This window comes from Pleurodeles waltl, chromosome 3_1, assembly GCF_031143425.1.
Source record: "Pleurodeles waltl isolate 20211129_DDA chromosome 3_1, aPleWal1.hap1.20221129, whole genome shotgun sequence".
NCBI lineage: Eukaryota > Metazoa > Chordata > Amphibia > Caudata > Salamandridae > Pleurodeles > Pleurodeles waltl.
This window is the reverse complement of record NC_090440.1, coordinates 733,899,098-733,916,428: the sequence shown is the minus strand read 5'-3', so window position 1 is coordinate 733,916,428 and position 17,331 is coordinate 733,899,098. Positions and strand designations below refer to the sequence as shown.

Below are 17,331 nucleotides of genomic sequence, written 5' to 3'. Positions count from 1 at the left end.
CAGGACGCTGAATGTTTGCATTGTTCAGCATTCCGTCCATCATATGTTCTTGCATTCGTCGCCCTTTGTGGGAAGGGTATGCCCAGCCGTGGGACCCGTGCTCACTGCACCACTGGATTCAAGCTAGCCTGGCTGATGAAGGGTGATACCCTGGAACTGGTCCTAGGATGCTTGTTTCCAGTCCAAGGAGGACCTGGGTTGGCAATTCGGGCTGGACTGTTCCCATGGGAGCAGGGTCAAGACTGATTTGCATATGGGTGGGTCTAAACTGGGGTGGCGTGGTGAGCAAAATAAACAATGGATTAAATCCAGATCTTTGCGACTTGGATGAATGTTTACATTGTTCAGCATTCCGTCCATCATCTGTTCTTTTTGAAGATGTGATTCATGGCAAACTGGTGGGGCAATTGCCAGTGGTCTACAGACTGATAACGCCACAAACCAGTAAGGATTCCCTCACCTGTTTCTAAAATAGTTTCTTATAAATATGAATCTAAGAAAAAACGGAGTTCAGTTAAGTTTACGATACTATTGTGCCATATTCCTTGATGATAGGCAAGTTTTTTTTTACCCACATTGGTTGGTGACATGCTGACCTATGCAAGATGGATTGAAACTAACATCACAATTGTGTTTTAAACCTTTTGTGGACAAAACCCAGATATGTGACATTGCATCAAGAACAACATTCATCAAACGAGAGACGTCAGCCACGATGAACAATTTCAGTTGCTGTTTGCTCCAAGGAAACCTCAGACACGAACCTTAATGTCACGTGATCTGGAAGGGTGAATGAAATGGCTAATGCAGCTATCAGGCATTGATACTAATGTGATTTGCGCAGCCCTGCCAAGTCTCTCAGGTCCACGCGTGATGTGCTGTTCCAGTCCAGGTTTTTGCTTTGTAGTCTTGATTGTTCCATTACAAAACAGGACAGCAAGCCTCAGCATTCAAAGGAAAAGATCTTGACTGGAACAACACGTCAGGCTTGTACCTAGGAAACCTGGCACCTAAGTTGCGCACATTTGAGAAGCGGAGCCATGAACTAAAAACTAGTGGGTAGCAGGAGCTAAACTGAAGGATATTCTGGAAGCTGTGAACTAGTCTGCAGCACCTGCATGTCACCCTTTATTTATTTAGGGCCAATTAACAATACAGCCTTAGGGAGTTAAAAAAAAAGTATAGTGTTTACCACTGATTCTTTATACAGAATGATGTTGATTTTCGTAGCTGTCCTGAGAAAATGTCACAATTCTCTTCACAAAGACAAGGAGTATCATACCTATGTAGTTCGGTGATAAATCTGATGTCTATATCGCAGTATTTGTAAAGGTTAATGTGTGTTTTTTTTTTCTAGAAACACACCCAAAGTACACTGTTTCACGAGAATGGGGGGAAACGTCAACATAATCACGAAGGAGATGAAATGACGTCTTTGGATGAAGTAGTTACGCCATCATAGAAAGAAAGAGGAAAAGCCAAAGTGTTAAGAGAAATATACTCGGATAGGTGTTACCTTGTCACAAGTAACATGTTCAAGGCAGCGATCCTGAGTAATGAAGTTTATTGAAGCCGGTGATGTTTTTGTGTTTAACTGGGCTTCTGTTGAAAGTTAAAGCGTACCTTTACCTACGTGCTCCTATTAGAATGATGTCTTTGCCTCCACAATTGTTAGGAAAATGAACATTATTAGGAAATAAATCGTACTTGTCAGTCAGAAGATGGTCTGGAAGTTGCCACACCTCTAAGGCGAACCTGCTCAGTGAGCGAATGACTGGCTACTAACCTCTGCCTGAAGGTAATATTTTTATCTTTAAAAAGATGCCCCTGTTAAAGTACTCTCCTGAAAATAAATACATACAGTAATACTTACACAACCTGTCTTTCCAATGACCACATCCAACAAACCTACACAACCAGTTCCGGCTATAAAACCATACGGGTTCCCCATGAAGTGTCAAGTGAAAGGAGCCTTCTTTCAAAATGGACGTCCTCATGGGGAGCCTATAAATATGTAGCAGCAGAAGGCTACAAGAGGTCAGCAGCACTGGCCGAGCATTTGCAGACAACCCTGCTTGTTTACTTCCTCGGTGCAAGCAAACAGCGTCTTCACCTTTGGTGATTCCGAGGCCTTTCAGGTGCACCCTCCAGAGAGTGCTGGAAAACAGCTTTGGTAACATGATTACAGAAGTCACTGAAGGCGCTGCGTACCTGGGGACAGGAGCCGTCAAACCCTTCCTTCTGAATATAGCTCTGGATGGCCCGAAGGAGCCGACTGTAACCAGGGGTCATCTCGCTGTGGGGAGAGGAGAGGCAGAAAGGTTAGCTTTTCATACTTGAGACTCAAATGCAAAAAATGTTCACAGGAGCACTTTGAGGATATTTAGCGCCATAAGTCCACCGATGATCCTGGGAGCACAGCAGCTCACACAAGAAAAAGGCAAGATTCGGGATATACAGGGCATTATTTGTGACGCCTGGTGCTAACGAGGCTGGTGGATTGAAACCATATGAAGGGCAAACTCTGCAGAGACCGAGCTGGCTTAATGATGTCGAGCTCACTTAGCTCTTGGAAAATTAATGATCTAATGAAACAACATCAACGATGAACCCACCTCAGCCCTTCAACAGTAATCACAGATAATGAACACAGTTAATTAACTGAGATTTCAAGTACACCTGATCAGTGTGCAGGGCGCTGGTTTCAGCAGCTCCTCGGTGATTAGCAAAGCCCATTTTATCAACCATAGGGTAGTACGGAATGTAGAATTGTTGTTATTAAAAACAACACTTAAGAAATAAGGACTATGGAAATAATCTTGTTCAATTAGTATTTAAGGATTGCATATTCCACCCTCATTTTCAAAAGATAACCTTTCTAAAGGTAAATCTGTTTCACAATACCAGTAAAATGTTTCTAGAAAATAATCGCAGGCAGAACTTTCAAGGTGGCCGAACAAGAGTAACGTATTTGTAAAAGCATACTGCTCTCAAAAGAGAGCCACACACATGATGAAGAAAGACTCAGAGGACCTCTTAAAAGCCTGGGAAAAACTTACAGTTGGAGATTGAATACCTACTCTCATTCCTATCTCAGCAGCTAACATATTTGACGATTAACCTTGGATATTTAGGATATCTATGTAGGTGTACAATCAGCCTGTGTCTGCAGGGCATCATGTTTCCCATCCTAGGCCATTCATAATTAGTTCTCTCATTCCAATTGGTTCAACTGAATAAAGTTAAGGTTACAACTCCCAGAAAGTAAGATTTCATAAACCAAGGACAGGGGTGGAAAATCAAGGACCTACTGACACAGAGATAATTGGAAATCTGTTATCATGACCAAAGGAAAAAGTATGTAATGGACTTGAATACTAAAAGTGTAGTTTGCAAATAGGCAGAATAGGGTCATGCAGGTCTTAGCTTCAATGAAGGCAAGTTGTTTTTTCCTTTCTTGGGAACAACGTTAAATGGGAGTTAAGGTGTGGGTCTTGTCCCAACTACTCAATCGATAAAGTGGGTTAAGTGAATGCCAGTGGTTAGACTATTTCAAAGCATTCCTCCCATTATGTTTTGCATGATCTATACTCAAGACTAACTTCTCTGTAAAAATAATGCCTAAAGATATAATGCCAGCCTAGTAGATTAAGGAAGCCCATGAGCAATGATGTTCTACAACAGCACATTAGATGAAAGAGTGATTTAAATAACAGATTATCAGTCAGTCAAAGAATTTTATTTCGGCTACAAGGGCCACAAAAGCACAGCAACAATAAATAATTACACAGAATTAAATAAAATATGTGTATAAAATATGTACAGTACATGTATACGAATAAAATGATAAAATTAAATAGGAATAAGAATTTAAATAAAAGTAAAGATTGAATGCGCTCCCGGGGTAAGTCTAACATTCTTGCTAACACCATTATATTGGTTAAAAACTTCCCTCTGGCAATCCAGCTTGCCCCAAGGAATTTGGCCACAGCAATCACTAACATAGGTCGAGTGTCTGATCTAAGAAGTTGAAGAGCTAAGTCGGACCTGCACATTCCCAGCTGTCTACAAGCCGGGGTCAACCATTTCCTGCGTGGAGCAGTGTATGCAGGGCAGACAAATAGGACGTGGGGGAGGTTTTCAATGGGGGCTTTACACGCTGGGCAGATTGCTGTTTCGTCATGTGACCAGCGACTAGTGAATAGCTTTAATGGCACAGTGCCAATACGGAACTGGAAGTACAACTTCCTCTCTCTTGGCACCGTGATTATGTCGCAGAAATCCTCGTATTTGCATGTCTCTTTTAGGTTAGTGAAGTCACATGATAGTGTAGAGTGAAGAGCAACCCTCGTGTCTTCAGAGTCTGCCATTTGCCAATACTGTTTTTTAAGATCATTTTGGGAGGGAAATGAAGTAGTGGTTGGGGAATCCCACAGTTCTCGGAGCCCAAGCGAATAAAGTAACCCCTTGATGTATCTAAGCCAGGGGATACTATGGGAATGGTCAGCTTCTAGGATGACCTGCAGGGCTGTAGTAAAGGAGGTGAGCTCCGGGGTGGTCCAAAGGCGCCGCCAATACAAGAGGGGGCGTAGGCGGGCTTTGTGGTCAATGCGTTTCATGCATAGGTCTTTAAAAACGGGAAACAGTGGAGTACTCGACGGGAGGGACACTAGATTCCGTAAGAAGTTATTTTCAGACACCTTTATTTCTTGGGCTTTGGCATAGCCCCAGAGTTCAGCCCCATAAAGGGCTGAGCTTACTGCATTGGTTTCATATATCCGGATCGCAGGCGTATTGGTTTGGTATATGAAAGGTTAAAGTCCTTTATTAAGGCCCCCGTCATTTGCTTTAGCTTGAGTGCATGCTTTGCAATATGGGAATTCCAAAGCATTTTTTCTGTTAGCATTATGTCCAAGTAGCTAAAAGTGTCAACCTTTTCAAGTGGAATTCCCTCAAGAGTGAACTTTCCTCTAAATGATCTGTGTGGACTGAGTGTCATCAGTTTAGTTTTAGAGGCATTGATTTCAAGTCCCCTTGTGGAGCAAAATTCCTCAAAACACACAAGGAGTTTATGTAATCCACTTGGGGTCTTGGATATCAGCAATGTATCGTCTGCAAAGAGTAGAACCGGAATTTTCTGTGTGCCTAGTGATGGAGCATCAGCCTCCAATTTAAGTAAAGAGGGGACGATATAATTTATGTACAGGGAGAACTGGGAGGGGGCAAGGACACACCCTTGCCGCACACGCCTTGACACCTGAATTCTGTCAGTTAACTGCCCACTATCATCTCACTAGACACATGCATAGTTCCCCTCGTGGAGCCGAGTTAGTAAAACAAGAATGTGCTCAGGTATTCCCATTAGGGAAAGAACTTCCCACAGCTTTTTACGGGGTACTAAATCGAATGCGGATTTCAAGTCCACAAAAGCAACGTACAAGTTCCCTTTGCCAATAAAAACGGTTTTCCAGTATTAGAGCAGGAACCTAAGGGCTTGCTCAATGGTAGATATTTATTTTCAAAAACCTGCCTGGAGGGGACTAAGAATATCGCGTTCTTCCATCCAGTCTTGAATTTTACCCAGAAGGCAATGACAAAACACTTTCTGCACACAGTCTATTAGGCTAATAGGCCTATAATCGATGGGGAGGCTTCTGTCGCCCTTTTTAAAAATGGGGATAATGATGGCCCCCTTCCAAGACTCTGGGATTGGTGCCCCAGATGCTATTGCATTCGCTAGGATGGTAATATATCTTGACCAGATAGCTATGTCGGTTAAGAATAGATCTGCTGGGACACCATCCGCACCAGGTGCCCTGACACGCTGTAGGGAGCCTAAGGAGTATGCTATGCCCACTTGGGAAAATAGTTGCAACACTGGAGGGGTAGGTGTGAGAGTGATAGATGAGCAAGTGTCCTTCTGTCGAGCAGTAGAACTATCATGGTTGTAAGAATATAACCCACTGAAGTGATCTACCCAGTCCTTTGGTGCGATATTAGTTGTAATGTGCAGATCGCTATTTGCTGGGCTGCACGCTGCCAGGGACCAAAATGTGCTGCAGTTCCTCTCTTGAGCAGCGTCACTAAGTGCAGCCCACCACATCTCATCTTGTTCACATTTAGCTTTGTTAATGCCAGATTTGTTAGATTTTCTGGTTGGGCTAATTGCTTTTACATCCTTGGATTTAATGGCTTGGATTAAGTGCTTGCTTGAGAAGTGATACTCTATTAAACCAGCGATGCCTACCCTTAGACCTCTTACTATCAGGGCCTGCATCAGCTGAGAAGAGGGCCGCAATACCCTTGAAAGATGTAATGTGAGTTATGCTTACTTCCTCATTAGTGTATATAGAACCCCCCTCTAGGGACGTCAATGCGGTCCTTAAGGTGTCATTGGCAATGTCAATGAGTGTTGGTCGAGCCAGAACCTGGTTCCACTTAAGGTGGCGTTTGTCATTGACCAAACTAATCCCCTTTGGTGCTTTAGCTGAGTTGTTAATTATAGGCAGGTGGCTGCTCAAAGCTAACAAGTGGGCTGAAAGAGGATTATGGTCACTTTCTGATCTCTCGACAATCATCATGTCAATCACCAAAGGCCATAATCTTACGTCGACTAGACAATAGTCGATTCTACTGGTGTGGTTAACTTTGTTGTATGTGTGACAGCCCTTTACATCTGACTTGGGACCGCCTTTTGATGGGCGGGATATCCAGGGCAGGGATAGCCCATGCCTGGTCCTCCTCATGAGTGGACCCAAGATCATCCTAGTCGAGAGGTTCAAATGTGACTTTAAAGTCACCTGCCACAATGCATTTGTAATGTCGGGGACAGTTTTGCAGAAAAGTTTCCAGGGTGGAGAGGGTTTTGGAAACCCGCCCCCCCTCCAACCCTTTCGCATAGATACCCCAGTGGTTGAATGGACAACTCTGTCTACTGATGTATTTGAGGATTTGGTTGCCAAGGGTGGGTTTAGCAAGTGAGGTCGGTTAGAAGGAGAGGGATCATCCTCACTGTTGTCCAGTTGATGCAGATTTGAGTTATAGTAAGCATCTATGGGACCTGACCTGGTCCTAGGTGCGGTATTCTCGTACTTTGCTGTCTGTAATGAGTGTGAGTCACGGGGGAAAGAATGTGCAATGTTGTCATGGCCGTGCAATAGATCAGAGGTGGACTGGTGGGGTCTATACAGAGGAAGATCGTGGGCGCTTGCAGGGGCAGTGCTGGGGGCTACAGCCAGACCGGGGACAATTGTTTCATGTGAGTCAGGGGGAGGCTCAACGGGTGATTCAAGTGATACTCTAAGTCAATCATTCTCGCTAAGAGCAGATGGTTTGAATGATGGGCCATGGATAGGGCGGGCCATACAATGTGCAGGTGAGCTAGGATATTTAAACTGGATACAGGATTGCTCTGGAGCACTTGTCCTTGCATCTAGGGCCACCAGGTTGTCCACCATACTCCTATCCCTGAATGTCAACTGTAAGATGTCAAAGTGTGTGCCAGGGTCGGGCCTTCTTACTGCATCAATTATGTCCTCGTGGATTACAGAGTAACAGCCTCTTATATGGCAAATCCAATGAATTGCCTTGTTTCTGATAAAATCTTCCCCTTCTCTGGGTGCCAATGGGTGTAGCTTAGGAACATTTACCATTAGAACAGTCCTTGTGGATTGGGGTCGGTCAATGATGGGTTTAGCTGTGTACTTAGGGACAATATTGCTCCTAGGTTTTGTAATTGGATAGCAGGCATCCAGTGCATTCCCTGCGATTAAACTAATGTGGGAGGTGAGCTAATCAGATTCCTTTATCTTGGCATTAGCTAAGGATTGGTCAGCACAACCATTTGCTTGCGTTGTGGGCAACTTCATTGTGGTACCTAAGTGGTATGGTGTTGGATTGCAATAGTGATTTAAGGAAGTCGCTGTGTCTGGAGAAATTAACTGCTTAACTACCGCAATTAAGGAATTAACCATAGACTTTAATTCGGATACCTTCCTTTTTAGATCTTGTATGCATAGCATGTGCTGTGCATCTGACTGGGCTGAGTGCTTATTTGCATCTACATCTGCTAACCCACCCACCCTAGTGCATTGATCTAGGTCGTCCTGAGAGTCAAAGATGTTTATTAGGGGTGAAGCGGTCAATGCACTGGATAGGGTCGCTGGGATTAGCTGAAGGCTTATCCGCCGATATTGGGAGGCGTGGCTGATGACATCCCTCCCCTCCCCCTGGCCTGTGGAGGTTTTGGCCTGTTGGCCGCGTTTTACAAATATGTCAGCAATTTTTTTATGGCCAGCGTCCTTCCTAGCAGGCGAGAACTCTCCCCCAATTCTGGTGGGGCTACTATCCGGGGGGGAGAGGGAGGAGTTTAAAATTCCTTCACATTCATCAAGAAGGTTGTCAGTTCTGTCCATAACACAATTATTGACTATATGCTTTTGCCTTTTCCGCTTGGTTTTTGACACCACCCCTGCCCCACCCTCCATTGCCTTCCTTTTGCCCATATGCTTATAGTTAATGAATAGCTGCTCAATAATACTCCTGCAAGCAGACACAGTAGTGGCTAAGTCAAAGTGCCTTTTTAAAGAAGAATGTTAGGGAGGTGGCCCAGCCCAGCCTCCTCCGGGCGTGGACGGGCTTGGACGGGCCCGCCCTTGGCCAGGGGTTTGCCCAGGCGTGTCCCGCATAGCAAAGTGCCCCCACGCGCTATATAGCACTCGTTGGTGTGATCAAGTGGATGCTGATGCTCACAAGATGGCCGCCTCCTGGGCCCTCAAAGCAGACTGGGACATGTAGTCCCTCAGAGTTCCAGGCTAGCCAAGTCCTTTGGCACCGGCATAAGGAACTCCTGAAGACCCAGGGCTATAAACAGGATTCATAATTTTAAACAACTCTTAAGTCTCACAGCTGCGCTTCCTGTTCACCCCCCCAGAACATTCTGCGCCTTGTCCTCGGTCTGGGGGGAAGGAGGAGCGGCGTAGCCTAGCAATCCCTTGAGCAAGTCCCCGGATGTGAATCAACCTATTTCTTATGCGGCTCGATGGTGACTGCGCAGCAACAAACTGAAGGGGGAGAAAGGCAGATGGGGAAAGAATGGGAGGGAGGGATGGGGGGTCGCCTATTGTGTTTGTAAAATGCAAATCCTGATTCACAATATTTGGATTTGCAGATCAAGGTATTTATGAATCTTAGTGCATGTTAATGTATGTGTTTTAGACCTTTATTTAGATAGTTTGAGCAGGTCTGCCTCAATTTCAATCTCCAGAGGAAGTGCCTCTCAGAGTTGGCAGATGTGTTACACAGTGACTGATGAGTTGGAAATAAAAGTTTAAAGTTAATGGACAGAGGGCAAGGTCTATTCCCAAAACGTGATTTGTGGATAATGGAATGTTGTGAGACTTTGTGGGTTAGGACCCTTGCGGTTCTAGGCAGACTCAATAGAAGAATTGCGCAACTAGGTGGGGAGGCGTTAATGTGTGGTTATTAATTATTATGCCATGATCTGAGAGTATTGTGTGATTGTATGCTGCGGAATAAAGACGCCTGTTACAGAGCTCCATGTGTGGGGTGATTATTTACATGTTCCTAGGCCGGGGAGGACACTACCATTGGCGACAAGTAGGGGATCTGTGCCCCTAAGAAACAAGAATGCTCTCCCTGAGAGTTTGCAATGATACAGCAAAGTGCTTCTGTGTGCCACACACACCCAAATTGACAAGAAGCAATTTGAAGTTGGCTTGTGTAGTGTCGAGGCTTGGCTCCAGCCCATATTTGGCCATCAAAGAAGTGAAAGGCCCTGCGGAGGAGCGTATTAGAAAAGCACACCGGAATGAGATAAGGCTGAAAGAAGAAATACTACGTCCTAACACGCAGCCATCATCCATGCAAAGCAAACACTAAAGGCAGTGATAACCAGGTACAAACGTACTTACCAGCAAGAGTGAATTAAGTGCCACACAACTTTGAAACGGGTTGAGAAGCCGATGAGTGCACAGCGGCGAGTGGCATCCAGTGCACCGAACGCCATCAGAATAGCAAATTTTCTGTATGGCTGTAGAAAAGAATGTGAAGTACAATGCAGCTGTGTTTCTGAAACCAACACCGCCATTCGACACTGCCAAAAAGCAAAATATTGGCACCATATGGACCGAATGGATCGAGATGTTCCATGACTCTACAGCAGCACTAGGAGAAGCAGATGACAAGAAAAGCATTAAGTATTTAAAGACTCTTACAGGTGATGGAGTAAAAGAAGTGCTGAAGAAAACTTACAGACTTATGCAATATTGTACCATCAGGCCAAAGAAGCTTAGGCTCCAAGTTCAACCCGATGCCAAACGTAGACTATGAAAGGTATATTTTCAATCAAGCAAGACAGCAAGCTGGTGAAACGATAGATGCATTTTTGAAAGACTTTATGTGCTTATCAAACACTGCAAGTTTAATGAATTTAATGATGATGAAGTCATATGCCTCAGAGTTATTAATGGCTGTCTTTCAAACTCTTTCAGAGGAAGTACGTTGAGAAAGACACTCAGACTAATGAAAATAGTAATGGCTGCAAGAGCTGTTTAAAGGGCTGATCAACAAGCTGCTGACATGGAAGCTGGAACAGTGAAATGAATCAGCGTTGGTTATGAAAAACAAGCACAAATACAAGGTAGACGCATACCAGTCAGCGTCTTCAAAGAAGAAAAAGTTGTATTTCCAATGTGGGTTTTCATTTCTCCATGAACTAAGATGTCCAGCCATAGGACAAACATGTAGAGGGTGCAGGAAAGAAAAATACTTCATAACGGTTTGCAATGCGATGCGGTTTGCAATGCAAAAGAGAAACCAAATACGTCACAGGGAGAAGAGATAATGGATGTCAGATGATTCCAGAAGACCGAACTGCAGCAGCAGTTACAACAAGCAGAGACCAGACAAAGTTGATATTTCTCAAGCTAAACCTATGAAGGCTCTTTAATGTTCTTATCAAGCACCACTGAAGAAGATCGAGGTGCCATGATGATGTCGACCAAGGAACGACAGGTGCATTTTGGTTTGGCCGTTTGCAAGGAAGAACAAAAGACAAAGGCAAACCACCAGACGAAACAATTGAATTCATTAGGACATTGCCCCAAGATTACAATAAAAGTCAATGGTTGCCCAATAACCGTTATCATAGACAGAGGTGCGTTAATTAACATCATGACAGTCGAGAAGTTTAAAAGCCTGTCACCTGTGCCATGCCTCAACTCATAAAACATGAAACTATACACTTAGGCTGACTCCAAACTGTTAGTCAAGGGTCATTCACAGCAACAATGCAATATAAAGCAATCTCAGTGCAAGCGCCAATTCACATACTTCGAGGAACTTCGTCTAGTGCGTACCTGCTCAGTTTTGCCACTGCTGATGACATGGGACTGATACCTCTCAATTACAACCTTCAAACCCAATCTGAAATTCCAAGTTAGTTTCCATTGCTGTTTCATGGCCTAGAAAGGCTCAAGACAATGAAAGTGCAACTTCACATTAATGAGGATTTTCACCCTGTTGCTCAGCAGCACCATTTAGTCTCTTTCCAATTGCAAGAAGCTGTTGGGAAACAACTAAAACTGCTGTTGAAGCAGGACATCAATGAGCTCTCCACCGGTCCTGCGCTATGAGTTTCGTCCATAATGGTGGTGCCGAAAAAGGACAGTGGAATTGCAATGTGCATCTGTGTTAATATGCGTCAGGCCAACAAAGCAATCGAGAGAGAACAACATCCTGGTCCATACATAAGGGACATGATGATGCAACTAAAAGGCGCTAAAGTCTTTTCCCGTCTTGACCTGAACAAGGGATAACGTGAACTTGAGTTGGAAGAAAACTGAAGGCACAGCACTACTTTTTCAACTCATGTTGTTTTGTTCAGATACAAAAGAGTGAGTTTTGTAGTTTTGTCAGCTGAGGAAATCTATTAGGATGTTATACGGCGAATAATTCAACCTGTCATGCATGCTGTCAAATGCAGAGATGACATACTGGTATTTGGAGCAACACAAGAGGCGCATGGCAAGGCTCTTACACAAGTGTGCCAGTTACTTGCTGATGCAGGTCTTACATTGAACGCAGCAAAGTACAAGTTTCACAAAAATAAACTTAAATTCTTTGGGCACATTCTCTGATGAAGGAATGACTCCTAACACAGATAAGGTCCAAGCACTGTCGATGATTGCCCCCCACAAGATGTCACCAAGCTGCAAGATTATTTTGGCATGGCCAGTTGGTGCTCAAGGTACATTTGTTACTTTGCTACAGTGAGTGCCCCATTAAGAGACTTGACAAAACAAAATGTCCCTTTCCAGTGGTCGCCTGAATGTGATCAAAGCTTCAAAAGAATAAAACATGCTATTGAGAACGCCACTGAGATGATTTTGACCATAAGTTACATACTGAGATCATAGTAGATACGAGCCCGGTGGGCCAATCCTTGCTCAACATAATGGTCAGCCAAATGCATTTTAGCATATGCCAGTTAAAGCCTGTCTGACACGGAACATGTCTATTCTCAGCCCGAGGAGAGACTGGGTGTAGTGTGGGCCTGTAAGCATTTTCATGCATTTCTACACAGAAAATGTTTCGCTATCCTTACTGACCACCAAGCACTGCTCACTATTTTTGGAAACCCGAAAGCCAAGATGCCCCGCACACTGAGAGGTGAGGGTTGAAACTGCAAGAGCATGACTATGCAGTTGTATACAAACTTGGTAAAGATCAGAACTCTGCTGTTTACTTTTCACAAGTACTGTTACATCGTCACAATGCAACATCCAAAACGGCTAAGGAGTAAATTAAATTAATTGCGAGGTCCAGTACGTCAGTAGCCCTATCCACTGAACAGATTATTGCTGCCACTAATGCTGAAAAAGGCATGCTTATCTTCAAAGACATCCTTTCAACTCAATTGTGGAAGACAAACACGCAAACTTTTGTTGGTGATACTGAATTTCAAAAACTAAAAAAATGTAGAAGATGAACTGTCCATAACCAAGGAAGGTTTCAAAGTTTATTGACTGCTCAAAATAAATAATTTGATTGTCACACATAAATACAAACCATTAACAACAATTCAATAAAAATATAATAAAAACCTTCTTACAAATTCCTAGTACAAAATAGAATAAAAACATCAAAAGTTCAGAAACGTAATAGCAGCACATGATATATATATATTAAACCCCCGAAAAATTGACTTGTGGCAGCCTATCTTTTGTAAGATCCCCTGCAAAACTTAAATTTAATGACAGCAGTTCTTTCTGCCTAAAAGTCCAGGCTGCGTATAAAAAATGGAAACAGCTGCCACTATCACTGTTAAAGAATAACTCTTACAAATTATTAGGGCAGAAGCTCAGCCTGATATAAAAAGATTTTTACAAAGGGGAACAATCCACCTTCGCCTTGGAACGACATATCTAGAACAAAAAAGAGCAGATGCTCGTCTGTTTCATCAACCATATTGCACAGTTTGCACTTTTTGTCACCCTCTACAGGGTGGGAGGCCCAATGAGCAGTGAAGGCAACTATAGGCAAAACGCCATACCTGAACTGTAGAAACAAGAGTCAGGCACGGAATGGTCTAATGACATACAGAAAATGCTCTGCTGCAGGTTTGTGTTTAAATTGAAGGAAACCGCTAATCAATGAATCTATATCGCTAGACTGGACAATCCAAGAGGAAACCTTCTCCCAGAATTTCTGCTTTACAATGGACATAGCATTCTGTGGAACTACTTCAGGATTCGCTCAGAATTCTGAAAAACCTAGCGTTGCCCAAGCGGTCCTCAAATTCCTCAGCCAGCCTATCTTCTCGACTGCTCGCGCCCGCCCTAGTATTTCACTAAGGCCCGCCCTGTACTTCTGCAGTTCTTCATTCTCCATATGCAGATCCAGTCAAGCAATGTTCTTAGAATTGCCAGATCTTTTATAGGATAAATTCCAAGGTCGAGTCTAAGGGGCAACAAAGGGGTACTTCTCCCCAGGCCAGTAATGTTCCTAACGAAGTTGTTTTCTTTTAAACCAAGTGTATTTAAATTACAATGCCCCCACAACTCATCCCCATATAAGGCTGCTCCCCTCACCTGCAATTTATATATGTCCAGTGCGGGATTAACTGGAAAGTAATGAGCTTTTTTTTTAGCCATCCTGCCATTCGCACCCCCTCTGTAATTAATGGCGTGCAAGCTTTTCACTATTTGCGGGCCCCAAGAGCCCAAATCTGCTAATCCAACACCCAAGTAATCAAATCATCAGGTTTGTTTTCGCTGCATTGACCTCCAACCCAAAATCCTCACTGAAGGCACAAAAGCTAGGGGGAGTGGCGACCAAGATGGCAATGCAACGTTAGAACTCTATCGGATCGAACCACAGATGCGGCTGGTAATGTGGTGGGTGTGGCTACAGGAGGGCTGAGGGGAAGCGGTGGCACCACTATAGTGAGTGCTGGGGCCTGTAGTGCCCCAGGGCCTGCAGCACTTTGCACGCCAGCCTTGCACTTCAGAGGCCCCACAGCAACAGGGGCTGCGGGCAGGCCTGAGGTGCAGGTCGGCCGAGGCACACAGTGCGGCTCAAGAAATAGCGGTTGCCACCTGACCGCCGATCCCCATAATTTTCTTCCAGTTTTGGTCTGTTGGGAGTTGGTCAGGATCCTGTCGCCGGGCCGTGGACCTTGCTGGGCCTTCCCGATCGGCGTGCCCCACTCCACCACCCCGCAGAGGAGCACTTTAAAGGAGCAGCTGTGCTGTGGCTTGCCGGCATGCCCGGCCCTCGTTCCCCCCTGCCGGCCGCTGCGGGGGGCCTGCTGTGTCGGGCTAGGCCTGATGCATTGGAGGCCTCATGGAGTTGGCTCAGTGAGAGGCAGGCCACAACAGTACACTACTAATTAGTAACTTGCTACGGGGGGAGTGGCTTGGCGCTCATGGAGTGAGCAGCCTCGAGGAAGAGCTCTGGCCCGGGATCTCCGATTTACAAATATCTTGCCTGGATTGAGGAGACGGAGAACAATATCGCACCGCCTGACCCTAAATTGGCGGGTGCGTCGAGGCTGCTGAGCCCTGAGCCGTGCGAGGTCTACAGGGACTGATATGTGGCGGAGTGACTTCTGCCGGACAACGCGATCCTCACTCCGACCTGGCGGTGCTGGGAAATTTCGGGGCCAGAGGTCTGAGGTGAGCAGAGTGCCGGGCACGAAGGGCGAGGCCTGAATTACCGCGTGTCGACCGCATCAGACTGGTGGAGGCAGTGAACTGCTCTGGAGGCCCCCCTCCCCTACTTACACAGCAGGAGCGGGAACTCGCCTACTGGGCGAGGCGAGCAACAGAGCTGGATTGTTGGGGAGTCCCCCTTCCTGATTTGTGGCGGAGTGACCCCCGCCGGACAAAGCGATCCTCACTGCCGACCTGGCGGCTCTGGGGCCGGGAAATATAGGGGCCCGAGGACTGTGGTGAGCAGAGTGTCGGGCACGAAGGGCGAGGCCTGAATTACCACTGGCCAACAACATCAGACTGGTGGAGGTGGTGAACTGCTCCGGAGCCCCCCCTTCTCCCCTCCTTACATGGCGGGAGCGAGAACTCCCCTTCTGGGCGAGGGACGCGGTAAGCGAGAGAGCTGGATTGCTGAGGGGTCCCTCTCCCTGAAGACCACGAGGGGGCTGAGGGGACAGAGATAGCAGAGCACCCCGACCGCGCTGAGGGGCTCGGGGCTGCGACCGCGGAACAGCTGCATGTTGCGGAGGGCGGGGACCGACCTGAATAGCGGACACTGGTGGTAGAGACCGCCACCGGCAGGTCCAGAGACGCGCACCAATACACCGCCACATGATGGGCAAAACTGGCAGGAAAAAAGAGATGGCTGCGTCCCCAACACACAACAGTGCTACCTTATATCCCCTCCTGCCACTACAGAGCAATCTATGGGCGCTGGGGACCCGGCTGGGGACCCTCACTGGGAGATGTAATGCAGGTGATCACATACTCCAGGGAAAGCCTTGAATCCAATATTGACTCGCTAGCAGTGGACCTGGGCCTACTACGAGAGGACCAACTTCGCCGCACAGAGCGGGTGGCGACTACAGAAAGAACAATGGAGGAACTTAGACCTAAGGTGGAGACGGCAGAAAATCAGATCACTAACCTGGAGAAACAAGTAGAGACATTAGATGTCCGCGCTGAGGACGCAGGAAACAGGTCCAGGAGGAACAATATCCGAGTAGTGGGCCTTCCCGAAAGAATTGAGCAACAAGACCTACCTGAGTACCTGGAGCGCTGGATATCTGAAACTGTGGCACCAGAGGGACTCTCGCACTTCTTTGCCTTTGCAAGAGCGCAAAGGATGCCTGCACGGGCTCTACCCCGGGAGCTGCGCCGCGGCCAGTGGTAGCCCGCCTACTGCACTATAAAGATTGCGACCATATTCTGGCACTGGCCAGAAAAGCTGGGGAACTAAGAGAGGAGAACAGCTTAGTCTGAATTTTCCCCGACTTCTCTCACGAAGTACAGAGGCAGAGAGCAACTTACTTGGAGGTCAAGAAACAACTACGACTGTTAAATGTCCAGTATGCTATACTGCTCCCCTCCACACTGAGAGTGGCAGTCAGCTGCGGAGCACAATTCTTTTGCACACCCCAGGAGGCGAGGACCTGGCTGGATGAGTGGGGGGGCCTCATGGGTGAGGGGGCACCCCAGGCCCACAGGCCCAGGAGAAGACGACGCAGGTCTGGAGGACCCAGGAGGGGGGGTCGAACAGCGCCCACCTCAGAGGAGGCCCGCGAAGAAAGGCAGCAGGCTACGGAGGCAGTGGCCTCCTTGAGTGGGGGGTCCAACAGCCCACGCTCCACGGGGACACTGAAAGGTGTAAGAGGATCGGACTCAGATGCAGAGTCTAAATGCTCGGCGACTACAAGCCTAGAAATTCCAGTAGTGACGCCAAGAACATCATCAGAGGACATAATATGATAGGGTGACCAAATGCCAACGAACATTCTGGGGACAAGGAGCAACGAAGCCACAAAGTTCTAACAAGCAACCGAGAAATGAGGTTTGCAGAAAGTTATCAAAGTCTACCCAGGGCCGAGAGCTCTACATGGCTGGAGCGTCACCTTCACCCACCCTTCAAGCTTTGACTTTGGTTTGTAATGGTTTGGATTGGGATTTGTTTTGACTCCTGTCCTGGGGAAGGGGAGTTGAAGGAGTTTAAGTTTGTTATCATGGGACCCGCCAATTGCCACAACTGTAGGAAACCTACGACACTTATTTGTGACAACATGAGGCTTCAATCTAAAGGGAGAGGGAGAGGGATCGCTCA

The 17,331-nt window shown here is 46.2% G+C and overlaps 1 protein-coding gene across 1 annotated transcript in view; it reads right to left on the bottom strand.

The window, feature by feature from the left end:
• ELP4 (elongator acetyltransferase complex subunit 4) overlaps positions 1-17,331 on the bottom strand; it is a 1,051,499-nt gene that overhangs the window by 592,703 nt on the left and 441,465 nt on the right. Inside the window, exon 6 of the mRNA XM_069223479.1 lies at positions 2,212-2,296. Coding sequence (XP_069079580.1) covers positions 2,212-2,296 — 85 coding nt within the window. The remainder of the gene's footprint in view (positions 1-2,211; positions 2,297-17,331) is intronic.